Source organism: Megascapheus bottae, chromosome 12, assembly GCF_031878675.1.
Source record: "Megascapheus bottae isolate mThoBot1 chromosome 12, mThoBot2.hap1, whole genome shotgun sequence".
Lineage (NCBI taxonomy): Eukaryota > Metazoa > Chordata > Mammalia > Rodentia > Geomyidae > Megascapheus > Megascapheus bottae.
In genome coordinates, this window is record NC_143520.1 from 20,730,877 (window position 1) to 20,746,449 (window position 15,573).

General features: G+C 38.0%; 1 protein-coding gene across 1 annotated transcript in view; it reads left to right on the forward strand.

Moving 5' to 3' along the window:
- The window catches only part of Pla2r1 (phospholipase A2 receptor 1), a 105,985-nt gene that overhangs the window by 29,309 nt on the left and 61,103 nt on the right, over positions 1 to 15,573 (forward strand). The window contains exons 7-9 of the mRNA XM_090342766.1: positions 6,529 to 6,723; positions 8,719 to 8,876; positions 11,835 to 11,933. Of these exons, the coding sequence (XP_090198892.1) occupies positions 6,529 to 6,723; positions 8,719 to 8,876; positions 11,835 to 11,933 (452 nt within the window). The remainder of the gene's footprint in view (positions 1 to 6,528; positions 6,724 to 8,718; positions 8,877 to 11,834; positions 11,934 to 15,573) is intronic.

Below are 15,573 nucleotides of genomic sequence, written 5' to 3' on the forward strand. Positions count from 1 at the left end.
ATTAAAAACATGTGATTAAGTAATACCTATAATTCTGAAGCCACCTTGAATCTGACAACTAAAATAAATCTGAGTACAGAAAACATTTTCTTCCTTTCTTCTTAAATGTTTCCATTGTTTATTATTCTGCACTTATAAAAACAAGATATGCAAAATCTTGATACATAAGGACATATAATGTGAAGCTAATTGAAAGGACCTCCAGGATAGTGAAACAAAAGCCATATAATGAATGATTGTTGTCCTTAATGTACTATGTTGTCTCTCATCTCTTTTGCTGTCCCTTGGTTATCTCATATTGGTATAGTATCTCACTTTGTTATCTGATATATTGAATTTATTTGTATTTGAATATTTGAAATTTGATAGGGAAGGGGGGAAAACCAAGACGGGTGGGGGGTGTGGCAGGGGAGGGAAACGGGTACCAAGACATGTGAAAGGGTATCAATGTATGTGAATTAATGCACCTTCTATCTGGCAAGTATCATGTAACCCTTTTACTAATTACAATAAAAAAAGAAAGAAATAAAAAAAAAAAAACCAAGATATGCTACTGGGTCTATTCTAATTTTCAGTTTTATTGTTGGTTTTGCTGGAAGTTAAAAATGAAAGAAAATAACTTTATAAAACTCTGCTTCATCGATTTTTGTTGACTTTTAAAAATTGATACATAATAATTTCATACATTTATGAGATAAAATGTCTCTTGATATATATATGTATAAAATCATCTAGTGAACATGATTAGTTTATACATTACTTCAAACATTTATCAATTTTGTGGCTAAAACATGCAAAATCTCTTCTTATAACTATACTGAAATATACAATGAAATACTTCTTAACTATAATTACTCTCTGTGAAATAGAATAGAATCATTTTCTCCTATCCACTCATACCTTTGCGCCATTCTTTGTCAGTTTTCTACCACGTTCCAGAACATATTAGTAACACTCTCCCAAATAAAATAAAATACAAAATGTAAGTTGTAATTAAGACTTAATACCTAGTTACCATCCAATGTCTGAAGTTGAATTATTTGTTTTTATTCTATTACTTCAACTTTCAGTGGGAATTAAAGTCTTGATGCAAAAGTAGAGATATTACTAGAAGATCACTATAAGAATAATTAGAAACAACTTCAGAGTTAAAATGAGAAGTCTCTTTTTTTTTGAGTAATCCTTTAGAATTGGGTTTGAATTGCCAACCTCACTCTGGAAGTCTAGTACAATGAGATTAAGGATAGAGCGTACAGGAGCATCTTGTCTTTTTTTTCCTTTTTTTTAAATGTAGCAGCTTTCCAGAATTTTTAGAATTTGCCACATTCGTGATTGCTATTTGTTCTTTTTCCACTGCCTCTTTTCTTCTTTCACGTCTCTCCATTTCTTCCTCCTTTTTTCCTTTGACTTTCCTTCTGCTTTATCTTTTCATCTTTGGGGGCAGATGCATTAAACTGGGCTACTTCATTTGCTGAGTTCAAAAAATTCTTCTGATGATCCACTCCAATATCTTCAAATTGTGTTTCTGAGATCCTACGGGTTTTTTTTCAAGAATACCATTTCCATACTAACACATAAAAAAGATTAAAAATTGTACACATTAGTGGGTAATGGTAATATGTTTTGATGCCTGTATATATTGTACAATGTTTAAATTCATTTAAATATATCTATCTCTTTGAGAATATATTATGGTACAGATTTAGAAAGTTCTTTTTTTCTATCTTCTTTAAAGGCACAGTTCATCATTGTCAACCATAGTCACCTTACCATGAATTACTAAAACCTTCCACTTTCATCTATTTCCAATTTAGTGACCATTTTTAATCAGGGTGAATTATACCAAAGGCTTTCTTGTTCCCATTAAAATGGTCACATAGTTGTTCTCAATTCTGTTAATGTGTCGTATCATGCTTCTTGACTCATATATTGAACTATCTTCCTCTTTGATCTTTACTTGATCATAGTGAATGATCCTTTTAATGTGCTATTAGATTTGATTTCCTAATGTTTTGTTGAGAGTTTTCACAGCTCTCAAGGACATTGTTCCCATGGTTTTATTTTTGTGCTTCCCTTTTACCTGGTTTTAGGATCAAGATAATGAATGTGTTTTAAATTCCTTATCTGTCTACATTTTAGACTAGCAAAAAGAACTGGTCTATTTCTGTAAATGTTGGTAGAACTTAGCAGTGAAACCATCTCATCCTGGGATTTTGATAGTAAGCTTCTTTTTTGTTTTTACTGATTGAATTTTGTAAGTTATTGTTCTGTTCAAGGTTGCTATTGCTTCATGATTCATTCTTGGTAAAATGTATGAATTTGTAAAAATCTATAAGTTTGTTCATGTCTTCTAAGTTATCAAATTTATTAGCATAAAGTTTTCAATAATAATCTCTAATGATCTTTTGCATTTCTGTGATGTCAGTTTTAAGGTAACCCTCTGATTTTACTTCTTTAAATTTGTTTTGGTCTAGGTAAAGGTTATCCACTTTATTTATGTTTTAAGGAATAATTTTTGTTGCATTTATCTTTGCAAGTTTTAAATCTCCATTCTATTCATTTATGCTCTGATTTCCTTCTTTTATATTGGAGTTTCACTAGGTCCTGTTCTTCTTGCTAATCCTGGAGATACTTGTGGGTGTGAACATGGATGAGGAATGTCTTCATTAGTGATGTTTTCATTTGGGCACATAGGTTTTAGCAAGTTGTAGCTCCAGTTTCAGTCATATTAAACAATGTTCATGCAAAGAAAATAAAGAGCATCACTACTTGGCATTTACCCAATCGTCCAGAAATAAGGACATACTAAAGCCACTAGCACAACGATGTTCATTACAGCACTATTTACCATAGCAAAGATATGGAACCAATCCAGATGCCCCTCAGTTGGTGAGTGGATCAACATGATGTGATATTTATACACAATGGAATTCTATGCTGCCATCAGAAAGAATGACATCTCCCCATTGTAAGGAAATGGGAAGATGTCAGACTCAAAGGAACCCAGGCTCAATGGTTTCCCTCATTTGTCATAATCAGTAGCAACCTTGGGCTCTCCTAGCAGAGATTTACAATAGAACAAAACCTAAATACATAAGGTCATATAGAAGGACACTAAATGAAAGGACCTCCAGGGCATAGAAACAAAAGCTATATAAGGGGTGATTGTTGTCCTTAATGTACTATGTTATCTCTCATCTCTTTTGCTGTCCCTTGGTTATCTCATATTGTTACAGTATTTCACCTTGTTTTCTGATATATTGGATATATGTGTTTTTGGTTATTTGAAATCGGATAGGGAAGGGGGAAAACAAGATGAGGAGTGGGGGTGGGGGGGAGGAAAATGGGTACCAAGACATGAGAAAGGGCATCAATGTATGTGAAGTAATGCACCTTCTATCTAGTGAATATAATGTAACCCTTCTATTACAATAAAATATATGAAAAAAAGAAAATAAAGGGCATTACAAAAACTTGAAGAAACTATTAAATTTTATATCTATTTAACTCTCTATTGAGTAGAGATTTAATATCTATTAAATATATAGATATTAAATATTCATTACTATAGTATGATTCAAAATATATATTTAGTGTCGGGGTCCTTCATCCCCAGTCCCTCTTGAGGAGGGATGGGAAAAACACACCCCAACCAGTCCAAGCTGCGAGAGGAGAGGGCCCACTGTCCTCCCGCACTCAGCCTTGCTTCTCCGGAGCATGAACAGAAACGCCATGCAGCTTCATCAAGGCAGGAATCTCTCCCCCTAAAACTCCCCTCCTTATATTGGGTGCGGGAGCCTATCAGCACAACAGGTGGGCAGGATAAAGAGGTCCACTTGTTTACCCCCTACTACAGGTCTCAGCAGAAAGTTATTAGAATGGCGTTACTCGGCCCACAACATCTCCCCCGTTTTTATCTTAAAAAAAGACAAAACTTAGGATATGTGGGGCTATCACCATATTAGATCGGCTGTGCCTGTCTTAGGTGTCTCCAAGCTCATTAGTCTTCTTACCCGTCATGGGATCACCAAGTTACTTGGCTCCTGTCTTAGGTCGACAGCTAACAGCTGGGACTTGCCCATCTTTGACTACCAGGCGTCCATTTAAGCAAATCAGATCTGAGGGGATGCATCTACTTCCATGGGAGCAGAGGCCCGTCTCATTAGCACTTTCTGCGTTGACTTTGTAGGCAGGCAATAGACATATTATAGTGCATAAAAACAAATCCAAACTGATCAATCCCAAAATAGTGTCAAGATAACAATCACCCAAAGTTAGAATACTGTCATTTGTGCACATAACAATTCCAATCCTCACATTTAAAGCATTCTCTGTAGGAACCACAGTGGCAAGGACAATACTCACAGCAGTAAGGGCAGAAAAACACCAAAGTCACTTTTACTGATGAGCGGGAAAGCATTCTCCTCCGCCTATACAGGCACTAGTATATACTGAGTGGCTTTGACTACAACAGAGAAAATAGGGAAACATTCCAACATTAACTAAGAAAACAACATTCACACAAGCCATAGGGAATAGCAGGGCAATGGAATTAGAGGAGTCTTCCAGTCCCCCCTTTTTGTTTTAAACTACTGTCCAAAAATGACTCTGGTCCCTTCATTTTAAGGGGGTTATGGGCGAAGATCCATTTTCTGTAACTTCTTCAAGCTGACTCAGGGGCGTCATCTCTACATTTTGTCAGGGACTTTCAAAAGCTTTAGCCTGTTTTCAACTATTCTGAACCTGAGCACAGGCTTTCTAAATCACTACCACTTAATTCTCTTTCTCATGTCTGCCCTTTTCACCTGTTCTTAAACTGTTTACTCCCGTATAGACATAGATTTACTTTTCACACACACATTCGCGGTCGTTCCAGTCTGAACCCATTCGGTTCCATTCTAAAATCTGTTTACACACATTCGTTCCCTTTCATACACACATTCGCGGTCGTTCTGGTTTGAACCCATCTCGGTTCTATTCTAAAATCTTTCATTGAAAAATAGAAAATAGGCCTCGCCCTACTGCTCTGGCCAGAAACTCCCGGGAGGTTCCTCCCTTCCTGCGACATTGTCTCGCCCTCCGCGAGGTTCCTCCCTACCATGCCCGAAGTGACCTGCACTTTGGAGGTGATCTGGGAATTATTAAAATCTTTTTCACACACACACATTTGCTGGTTTACACACATTCGCTGGTTTTTCAGTCTTTGAGGAGTTTTGTCTTTGTCTTCCTGTCTTTTTCTCTTTCCCTGTGAGCGACTTCAGCCTGCATTTTCTCTTCAGGTTTCCCTGGCCTTTCTGTCCCTTTTTCCTTTCAGGTTTCTCTGGTTTTGCAGGTAGTTGCTTCCCTTTCTCCTGTTTACCACCTTTTTTCTTTTTCTCTCTTTGTTCCTCTCTTTCTCCTTGTCTTCCTGTCTTTTTCTTTTTCCCTGGTTGTTCATTTTGTGCCTTTCAGGTTTTCTCTGGTTTTTCAGTCTTTCCTCCATGTATCTCTCACTTGGCTCAACTCACAGTCATGCCCCATTTTGTGCCTCTTTCATGCCCCACATTGGGCGTCAATATGTTGGGGTCCTTCATCCCCAGTCCCTCTTGAGGAGGGATGGGAAAAACACACCCCAACCAGTCCAAGCCGCGAGCGGAAAGGGCCCACTGTCCTCCCGCACTCAGCCTCGCTTCTCCGGAGCGCGAACAGAAACGCCACGCAGCTTCATCAAGGCAGGAATATCTCTCTTTTTAAAACTCCCCTCCTTATATTGGGTGCGGGAAGCCTATCAGCACAACAGGTGGGCAGAATAAAGAGGTCCACTTGTTTACCCCTACTACAGGTCTCAGCAGAAAGTTATTAGAATGGCGTTACTCGGCCCCCAACATTTAGCAACAAATATGAAATGTATTTTAATATATTAAATATATGTTGAAATCACTATTAAATTTTAAGTCTAGTCTGACTCTCCACTTGCATTGTATGACTTTGATAACATCATAACTTCTATGTGTATCGGATGTCTCAACTAGAAAACAAAGTGTTGAGATTCATTAGCACCCACATGTATATTAGATAAGAGATGAGCTCATTCTTGCCTTTAGATATACTTTATATGTCATTTAATAATTTGAGTTTTACTTTTTTATTGTGATGTATAGAAGAGTTACAGTTATATTTGCCAGGTAGTAGGTGCAATACTTCTCTTACATTGATACCCTTTCTCATGTTTTTGTCCCCACCCCCTCACAATCATCTTGTTTTCCCTTCTTCCCTCTCCTACAAAAGTGCAAAACCTAGCTACATAAGGCCACATAGGATGAGACTAAGTGAAAGGATCTCCAGTATATAGAAAGAAGAGCTTTATCTTGTGTGAATGTTGTTCTTAATGTACTATGTTATTTCTCTTCTCTTTTGTTGCCCTTTGGTTAATCTCTTATTGAGTTTTACTTTTTCAAAGGAATCATATTGCTGGTAATTCATGTAAATGAGTAGTAAGTAATGATAAAGAATATAGGATATGGCATAGTTTCTTCTTTGATTAAACAGAAAAAGATGCTTGGAAATATTATGCCACCCATTGTGCACCTGGCTGGAATCCCTACCATGGCAATTGCTACAAACTTCAGAAAGAAGAAAGGACTTGGAATGAGGCTTTGCACTCTTGTCAATCTTCTAATAGTACGTTGATAGACATAGCGTCACTAGCAGAGGTGGAGTTTCTCATCAACCTCCTTGGAGATGGTGAGTATCAACTGCCCTTGACTTAAATCTGATGTAGTAACAACTTTCTAATGTGGAGTTGAAAAGAAATGCAATATTTTTTTATTTTGGTTATTTATGATACATATATTTAGAAGTTTCTAGAATATTTTTTGTCAGTTTTGGAGCCTGAACTCAGGGCCTGGGTGATGTCCCTGAGTTCTTTTGCATTCAACATTAGCACTCTACCACTGTAAGCCACAGAACCGCTTCTGGTTTTCTGTGGTTAAGTGGAGATAAGAGTCTTGCATACTTTCTTGCTGGCTTTGAACTGATATCCTCAAATCTATGCCTCCTGAGTAGCGGGGACTACAGGCATGAGCCACTGGGGCATGGATTCACTGCAATTTTTTTTTAAATATATACCATCAGAAATTGTAAAAATCTTGTCATGTGCTTAGTGGACTTTTTTAAGGGAGCAAAAATCTTTTTTCTGGAATTTATAATACAAGACCAAAACTTGTAATTTAGGTTTATGGCCATTAGATATCAGTAATTTGCTATGGCCAAATAATGGAAATTCATTAGGCAAATAATAAGTAACTGTAGCCAGTTAAAAAGATGACTGATATTGAGTGGGTTTTTCAGGCTGAGTGTGTTCAGGACGTACAGGCTTCCAAGCCTCCACACCCATCAGTCACTGGGACAAGTTTATTCCCTTCTTGTGTCATAAATTTGATGTGGAACATTACTGGGAAACACTGAAATTATTGACTTTGTCTTTAAGAAGGAAAAGAAACCATAGACTCCTCTTTGATGACCTTTTCAATGTGAGGCGTGGTAATAGAAAGCCTCCTCTGTCATTTTTCCTAATCCTTTGTGTTAGGGATTAAAAGAATCCTGCTGCTGCCTCTATGTCCTCAAGGACACTCAAACATCTTTGTCAACATCTTTGAAAAACTGGCATCTCCTTACCCAACCCATGATGTCAAGTTTTAGTTATTTTTCTGGTACTCATTTAAATAACTTTCGGGACATTTATTCCTTCTTGTCCTGGGGGGAAATACCTTAAAGCTAGACTATTATTTAAAATATGAGTCTATTTTTATGTGTCCTTTCATAATCAATTTTCCTATTCGTTTCCCTTAGCAGTGTAATTCACTTCTATATCATTTTCTAAGTAAGTTAAAATTTTTGATATGTCCCTGGCTAGGTAGCCCATGCAAGTAATCCTAGCTACTCAGGAGGATAAGATCTGAGGTAAAGGTTCAAAGCCAGCCCGGGCACAAAAGGATCTGAGACTCTTATCTCCATTAAACTCTAGAAAATGGGAAGTGGGGCTGTGGCTCAAGGGTAAGGTGGTAGCCTTGAGCATAAGAGCTCAGGGACAGTGCCCAGGCCCAGTTCAAGTCCCATGACCCACAAAAAAAAAGAAAAGAAAAAATAATTTTGGTATGTAATTTGCTTTACATAAAAAGTTTGTTGATACGTAATTTTTTGAACAATGTTAATGTAATATAACCTATCCTAAGTTTTTTCTGATAATAATTTGAATTAATATTGCATTTAACTTTCTTTTCCTTACTTATAAACCAAAGGCAAAAGGTTTAATATTTTCTAAAGAAATGACAGATGTCTTCAAAATTATTTTAGTGTCAGTCCTTGAATGTTTTACAGGAAAGACAGAAAAGTAAACAAAGGATACAATTAACTTTAAAAAAGAAAAATGCAGACTTTTCAGGTCACTTGTGCAAACCGTAGTATAAGCTAGAGTTCAGGAAACCTAAAACAAATACTTCAGCTTTTTCTTTTTTTTTCTCCCCCTCTGCCTATCTAACAAGATACATATCAAGCAAATCTGACTATTATGGGAGAGAGAAAATTTATATAGGCATTCTATGATGAGACTTCGGCAAGATTTAATCATAAGAAAAAATTTAAAGAGATACACATAGAATATTTTGGCAATAACTCCATTGAATTATTATCTTTGCAAATATTATGATCTTATATATAATTCACATTTATCTCTTTCAGAAAATGCATCAGAAACATGGATTGGTTTGAGCAACAATAAAATTCCAGTTTCCTTTGAATGGTCTAATAGCTCCTCTGTCATCTTTACTAACTGGCACAGGCTTGAGCCCCAAATCTTCCCAAATAGAAGCCAGCTATGTGTCTCAGCAGAGCAATCCGTAAGTTGATTCATTTGTTCAGTGCTCACTTTTGCTGAAATTGTGTTGAAAGCTATTTACATCAGGCTCTTCAGCCAGGGAAAAAGCAACAGAGACAGTTTTTGTTTCTCATTGGCCTCCCTTGCTAGTCAGTAAACACGTGATCACAGAGAGCACAATAATTATAGTGGTGAAGATTGCTGTGAGGATCAATGCTTTGAGGAAATGGGTGACATGAGGCCGCTGCCTCAGACAGGACAAGCACAGAAGGCCTCTCTGAGGACGGGATTATATGCTAGAAATGCAAACACATGGGGAAAAAAATCTCTTTTAGAACATTCCAAAGAGGTAGCAAGTGTGAAGGCCCAAAATAAGCCTGACCAAAACAGTGACCAAGGCTGGAGGTCATAAGAGATGCAGCAGGAAGAGGACAAAAATGCCAGGCTTAGAGGGCAAGGTATAGAAACCATGAAAGTGTTTCAAGGACGAAGAGGGAATGATCTGACTTACATCTCTAAAAGCATTGGAGAGGGAGAAAAGAAAAGGGGAAAAAACCATTTTGTAGGCTACTCCAAAGGGTAGTGACTGCAAAGAGAAGTTAACAGAAACAAGGATGTTTTTGAGAACAAACAAGGATGTTTTAGAGGACTTCTTGCTAAATTAGATATGGAGGAAAGAGAGGCGGAATTTTGACTTGAGAAACCATCATTTTAGTAGATGGTGCTGGTGTTTGCTAGTAGGCAAGCATTCTACTGCTTGAACCACACCTGGAGGAGTCCATTGTGTGTGCATGGGGGGGGGGGCATTGTGTGTGTGCACACAGGACTTGGGTGCTGTCCTTTTCTTTTCTCAAAGCTAGCTCTCTACAACTTAAGCCATAGTTCCACTTCTAGCAATTTTTTTTTTTAGGGGGAGGAGGGTGGTTGATTGGAGATAAAAAGCCTCATGGAGTTCCTGCCCAGACTGACTTAATATCCTCAGATGTCAACCTCCTGAGTAGCTAGGATTTTAGGCATGAGCCACTGATTGCCTGGTATGCATTTGTTATTTTTGAGATAAGCTCCCCCTTGTTGTCCACATGGGACTGGACTGCAGTCTTCCTGATTATGCTTCCCACTATACTTCTTATGAATGATATGGGGTATATCATCATGCCTAGCTTTTTCTGTGGAAGAGTCTCAAATATTTTTGTCTTGGGTAACCTGAAACCATGATTCTCCCAATCTCAGCTCCCTGCTTAGCTGGAGTGACAAGCATGAACCACCAGCACCCAGGAACATAAAAGGCTTTTTAACAGTATTGTCACCTCTTTGAAAACTGTAATAAATGATGAATCTCACTTTCACATGAAATGCAACAGGCCTACAGGACTTAACATTGAATTTACTCCTGTCATCCCATCTCTCACTTAACTAAATCATTGGATTACCAAGAATTAGTTTAACCCCAAATCATAGGAATGGTTGACTTAAACAGGATCTCTGTTCTTATAGCACTGGCTGGGTTTCAGGAGACTGGGGACTGATAGCTGTCCTCACTCTTTAACCTCCAGGTCCCCAGGAAGCAGGTCCTTAAGTGTTCCTTAAGTGTCTTGATAAATTGTGCCACCTAGACATGGAAATTTTCTAAACACTTACTTTTTTTTAATGCCTGCCCTGGGGCTTGAATTCTGGAGCTTGAATTCTCTCCTTGAGCTCCTTTAGCTCAAGGTGAGCATTCTACGACTTGAGCCACAGTGCCACTTTTGACTTTATTTTTCTGTGATGAATGAATTGGAGATATGAACCTCAAGAACTTTCCTGCCTAGTCTGGCTTCGAACTGCAGTCCTCAGATTTCAGCCTCTTGAATAGCTAAGATTACAGACAGGAGCCACTTAATTTTGCAACATGCCTGCTGATGTGTCGTTGAGGCTTTGTAGGAGCATACGCAGTGACAGCAATACCACAAGGCTTCCCAGTGACACTTGGGGAACATGCCCTTACTAATGGTTTCCATGGCATGAGCTCTGCTTGAAATCCACCACTGTTTATTCTATAGTACTTATGACCTATTCACTCACTGGTTTCGATATAATTAAGATGACCTTCCTTCCTATTGCTTGACATGACTATTTCACTTAGCAGACTTACAAATAGCAGTCAACATTTGGGTAGAAATTGTATTCAAGAGGACCAGGATATGTATTAATGTGATTATGGGCTAGGACAGTGCTGCTGTGATATTTTGTAGCTCCCTTTATGGCAGTTTAGTTTCTCCTTAAAAAGTAAATACATAAAAATGTATGTTTATTTTCATCAAGAACTCAATATGGCTATAATCACTACAATGAATAAATTACATACTCATAGCTAATACCTAAATTTGAATGTGAGAGCCTCTCTCCACATTATTCTAACTACATAGCCTTGTATAGAGTGTGAATCATAACTTTTAAAATGGGGATGATGCCGGGCGCAGTGGCTCACACCTGTAATCCTAGCCACTCGGGAGGCTGAGATCTGAGGATCGCGGTTCAAAATCAGCCCAGACACACTAAAGTCTGTCAGACTCTTATTTCCAATTAACCTCTAGAAAACCGGACGTGATGTTGTGAACCCAGGGGTAGGATGTTAGCCTTGAGCTGAAGAGCTCAGGGACAGCACCCAGGCCCAGAATTCAAAGCCCCATAACCAACCAATAAAACAACAAATGGGGATCGTGATCACCCCCTCACAGGAATACTGAGCTGTATGAGAATCACCCATCATCAGGCCTGGCACATAGCAGCAGCAATATCAATTGCTCCTCCTTCTATCCATGAAATTCTGGACTGTAAAGGATGGAACATGCCATAGCATGGTCTCCATTCACAGAGACACTGCAATGTTATTCCAATAGAAGTAAACATTATTAATCACATTTTTGTTCATAAATGGTGTATTATCCATCTACCTCAGCACTGGGAATACTCATATCTATTGTACCACTTTTCCTGTTAGGAAGGACATTGGAAAGTTAAAGATTGTGAAGAAACACTTTACTATATTTGTAAAAAAGCAGGCCAAGTCCTTTCTGAGGCTGAATCAGGATGCCAAAAGGTAAGTGCTATTCACACTGCAATGTTGGTACAGGGGATACAGAATTAAAATAATACACCCATCATCGATTTAAAATAAACCAACCCCACCTCCCGTAGCTCCCTTTCTTTTGGTGTAGTAAAAGCATAACTTAGATATTTTAAAGAAAAAAGTAGGTTTAACTTTAAAAAGTAGAAATTAGACTCAAAGTTTCTTGAACATATTTAACATCTTCCCTAATCTTTCTATCAATGTTCTCAGTGCACTCTCATTCTCTCTCCCCCTCTCCTTTTCTTTGTCTTTCATTAGAAATTTTATTTATATATGATATTCTCCGAAATGTCCTGGACTTGGTACTTGTGCATCTCAGCTTTGATTATTTTCTCTCCCCTAAGACAATTAGTATGGTCCAAGTAAGTAGTGACACATCCCTGGCAAAAAGAAGTGTCCTGCTTATGAATTGACTTGTAAACATGTGCACTAAATTCATACTTCAGCTCAACCCTGTATGCTCCATAGTTGACAGGTCACCAGGCATTTTATCCAAGAATTGCAATTCTGAATGTGTTACAACTGGTCCTTGTTCTAATCTCTACCATACTGTGGCTGTCAAGGGAATTAAACATTTTTTGTTGAAAGAGCAATTAACTTCTTACATAGCAAGAGCAACTGCTGCTCTCTTCACTGCTTCTCTTTGCTAGCTAGAATTACCAGTATCGAAAGATTCTGAGTTTAAAGTTACTTCACTAGTTTTTTTATACAATTTTTATTGTAATTGATAGAAGGGTTACATTATATTCACCAGATAGAAGGTGCATTAATTCACATACATTGATACCCTTTCTCATGTCTTGGTCCCCATTTCCCTCCCCCACCCCCACCCCTCATCTTGTTTTCCCCCTTCCCTATCCTATTTCAAATAACCAAAAACACATATATCCAATATATCAGAAAACAAGGTGAAATTCTGTAACAATATGAGATAACCAAGGGACAGCAAAAGAGATGAAAGATAACATAGTACATTAAGGACAAAAATCACTTGTTATATGGCTTTTGTTTCTATATCCTAGAGGTCCTTTCATTTAGCATCATCCCTATATGTCCTTATGTATCTAGGTTTTGCTCTATTGCAAATCTCTGCTGGGAGAGCCCAAGGTTTCTATTGATTATGACAAATGAGGGAAACCATTGAGCCTATGCTCCTTTGAGTCTGGCTTACTTCACTTGATATGGTTTCTTCTAAGTCTTTCCATTTCCTTACAAATAGGGCAATGTCATTCTGACAGCAGCATAGAATTCTATTGTGTATAAATACCACATCATGTTGATCCAATCATCAACCGAGGGGCATCTGGGTTGGTTCCATATCTTTGCTATAGTAAATAATGCTGCAATGAACATTGTTGTGCTAGTGGATTTAGTATGCCCTTGTTTCTGGATGATTGGGTAAATGCCAAGTAGTGGAATTGCTGGGTCATAGGGGAGCTCTATGTTTAGTCTTTTGAGGACCTGCCATACTATTTTCCATAGTGGTTGAATGAGTTTACACTCCCACCAGCAGTGTAGTAGTGATCTCTCCTGGCCACATCCCCTCCAGCATCTGTTGTTATTAGTTTTCTTGATCCTGGCCATTCTAAGTGGAGAGGGATGGAATCTTAGAGTTGTTTTGATTTGCATTTCTTTTATGACCAGAGATGTTGAACATTTCTTCATGTGTCTATAGGCCATTTTTGTTTCTTTTTCAGAGAAGACTCTCTAAGTCTTTGGCCCATCTTTTAATGGGATGGTTGTTTCTTTGGAGATTAGTTTTGGAGTGATTCAATTTTTTGAGTTGTTGATATATTTTAGATATGAGGCCTTTGTTGTATGGTTAGTGAAGATCTTCTCCTACTCTGTAGGCTTTCTATTTAGTTTACTAGCTATGTCCTTTGCCATACAGAAGCTCTGCAGTTTAATGTAATCCCACTTATCCAGACTTTCTCTGATTTGTTGCATTTCTTGGTCCTTATTAAGGAAGTTTTGTCCTGTGCCAAGGAGACCTAGTATATCTCCTATTCCTTCTTGTAAAGTTTTCGGTGTATCTGCTTTTACCTCAAGGTCTTTTATCCATTTGGAGTTAATCCTGGTGTAGGGTGACAAAGGAGGTTCCAACTTTATTTTTCTGCAGGTGCTTAACCAGTTCTGCCAGCACAACTTGTTGAAGAGGCTGTCTTTCTTCCATTCTATATTTTGGCTCCCTTATCAAAGATTAGGTGGCCATAGGTCTGTGTGTTAATATCTAGGTCCTCAGTTCTATTCCATTGGTCTTCAGACCTGTTCTTTTGCTAGTATAAAGCTGTTTTGGTCACTATAGCTGTGTAATAGAGTCTAAAGTTTGGTATTGAAATTACTTCAGTAGTTTTATAGAAATTCTCATAGTAACTTTATTTTTACCAACCTTTGAATATAGTTTCCAAAATTGCTTTCTTTTAGTTGATGCCTTAATGCAGCTTTCTAAGCAGCCTGCACTTGTAAATATATGTAGTCAGTCTTGAAACCAGGCATGATGATACATGTCTGTAATCCCAGCACTCAAGAGGCTGAGGTAGAAAGATCAGGGGATTTGAAGCCAACCTAGAACAAAACCAAAGCCAAACCAACAATCATGATAACTCTAAAGCAAAGGGGGAACAAAATGATTTGTGTTCCCCTTTGAGCTGTGTTATAGGGATTGGACAATATGAACAATCACGTCCATGTTATCATTACTGTGTTTAAAAAATAAAATGGTGGGCCGGGAGTTTGGCCTAGTGGTTAAAGTGCTTGTCTAGCATGCATGAAGACCCGGGTTCGATTCCTCGGTACCACATACATAGAAAAAAGCCGGAAGTGGTGCTGAGGCTCAAGTGGTAGAGCTCTAGCCTTGAGAAAATCCAAGGACAGTGCTCAAGCCCTGAACTCAAGCCCAGGACTGGCAAAAAAAAAAAGAAAAAAAAAAAAGAAAAGAAAATGGTGCCTTGTGTGCTGAAGGTTAGGCAGTTAAATTGCTTATGTGGACAAGGGTCTGCCATAGACTTTTTTTTTCCTTTGGTTAGTCATGCCATACCTATTTTTCCTCCTTTACTTCAAGCTATTCAGTTTCTGGACTTTTTTGTTTTCTAAGAAGTTCATGACTCCAAAACTACTACTGAGTAAGACATATTTTGTCAGAAAGATCAAATTGTCAGTCTCCCTCACCTGTCTTTCTGAACACACACAGTCTCGCCTCCCTGCCCCTGACCATGATGGCCTATCTGGAGCTGTCAGTCACAGAGAGCATGGAACAGGCTCTGTGGGAGCCTGCATAGGTGAGGGGACCCCAACTATGCTTGGATAGCTGGATGATGAAACTCTATAACCCACCTCTCATTTCTGAAGGTGCTTTGAACTAGAATTGCTTATTTGTGGATTCAAGTTTTTAGTTAATTCCAAAAAATGTTGCTTTTTCTAAGAAGTATTCTAGAAAGCTTTCTATGCCTAAACAAAGGTAACAAGCATTGGCATGTCACAAAATGAAAAGTACATAAAACTAGTGAATACATTTTTAAAAATTAGGTAGGTACAAGTGATGTAATTTAATTATATGGAATACAAGAACTAAAATACCCCAGTTGAAATACAATGAATATCTCCTGTGCTA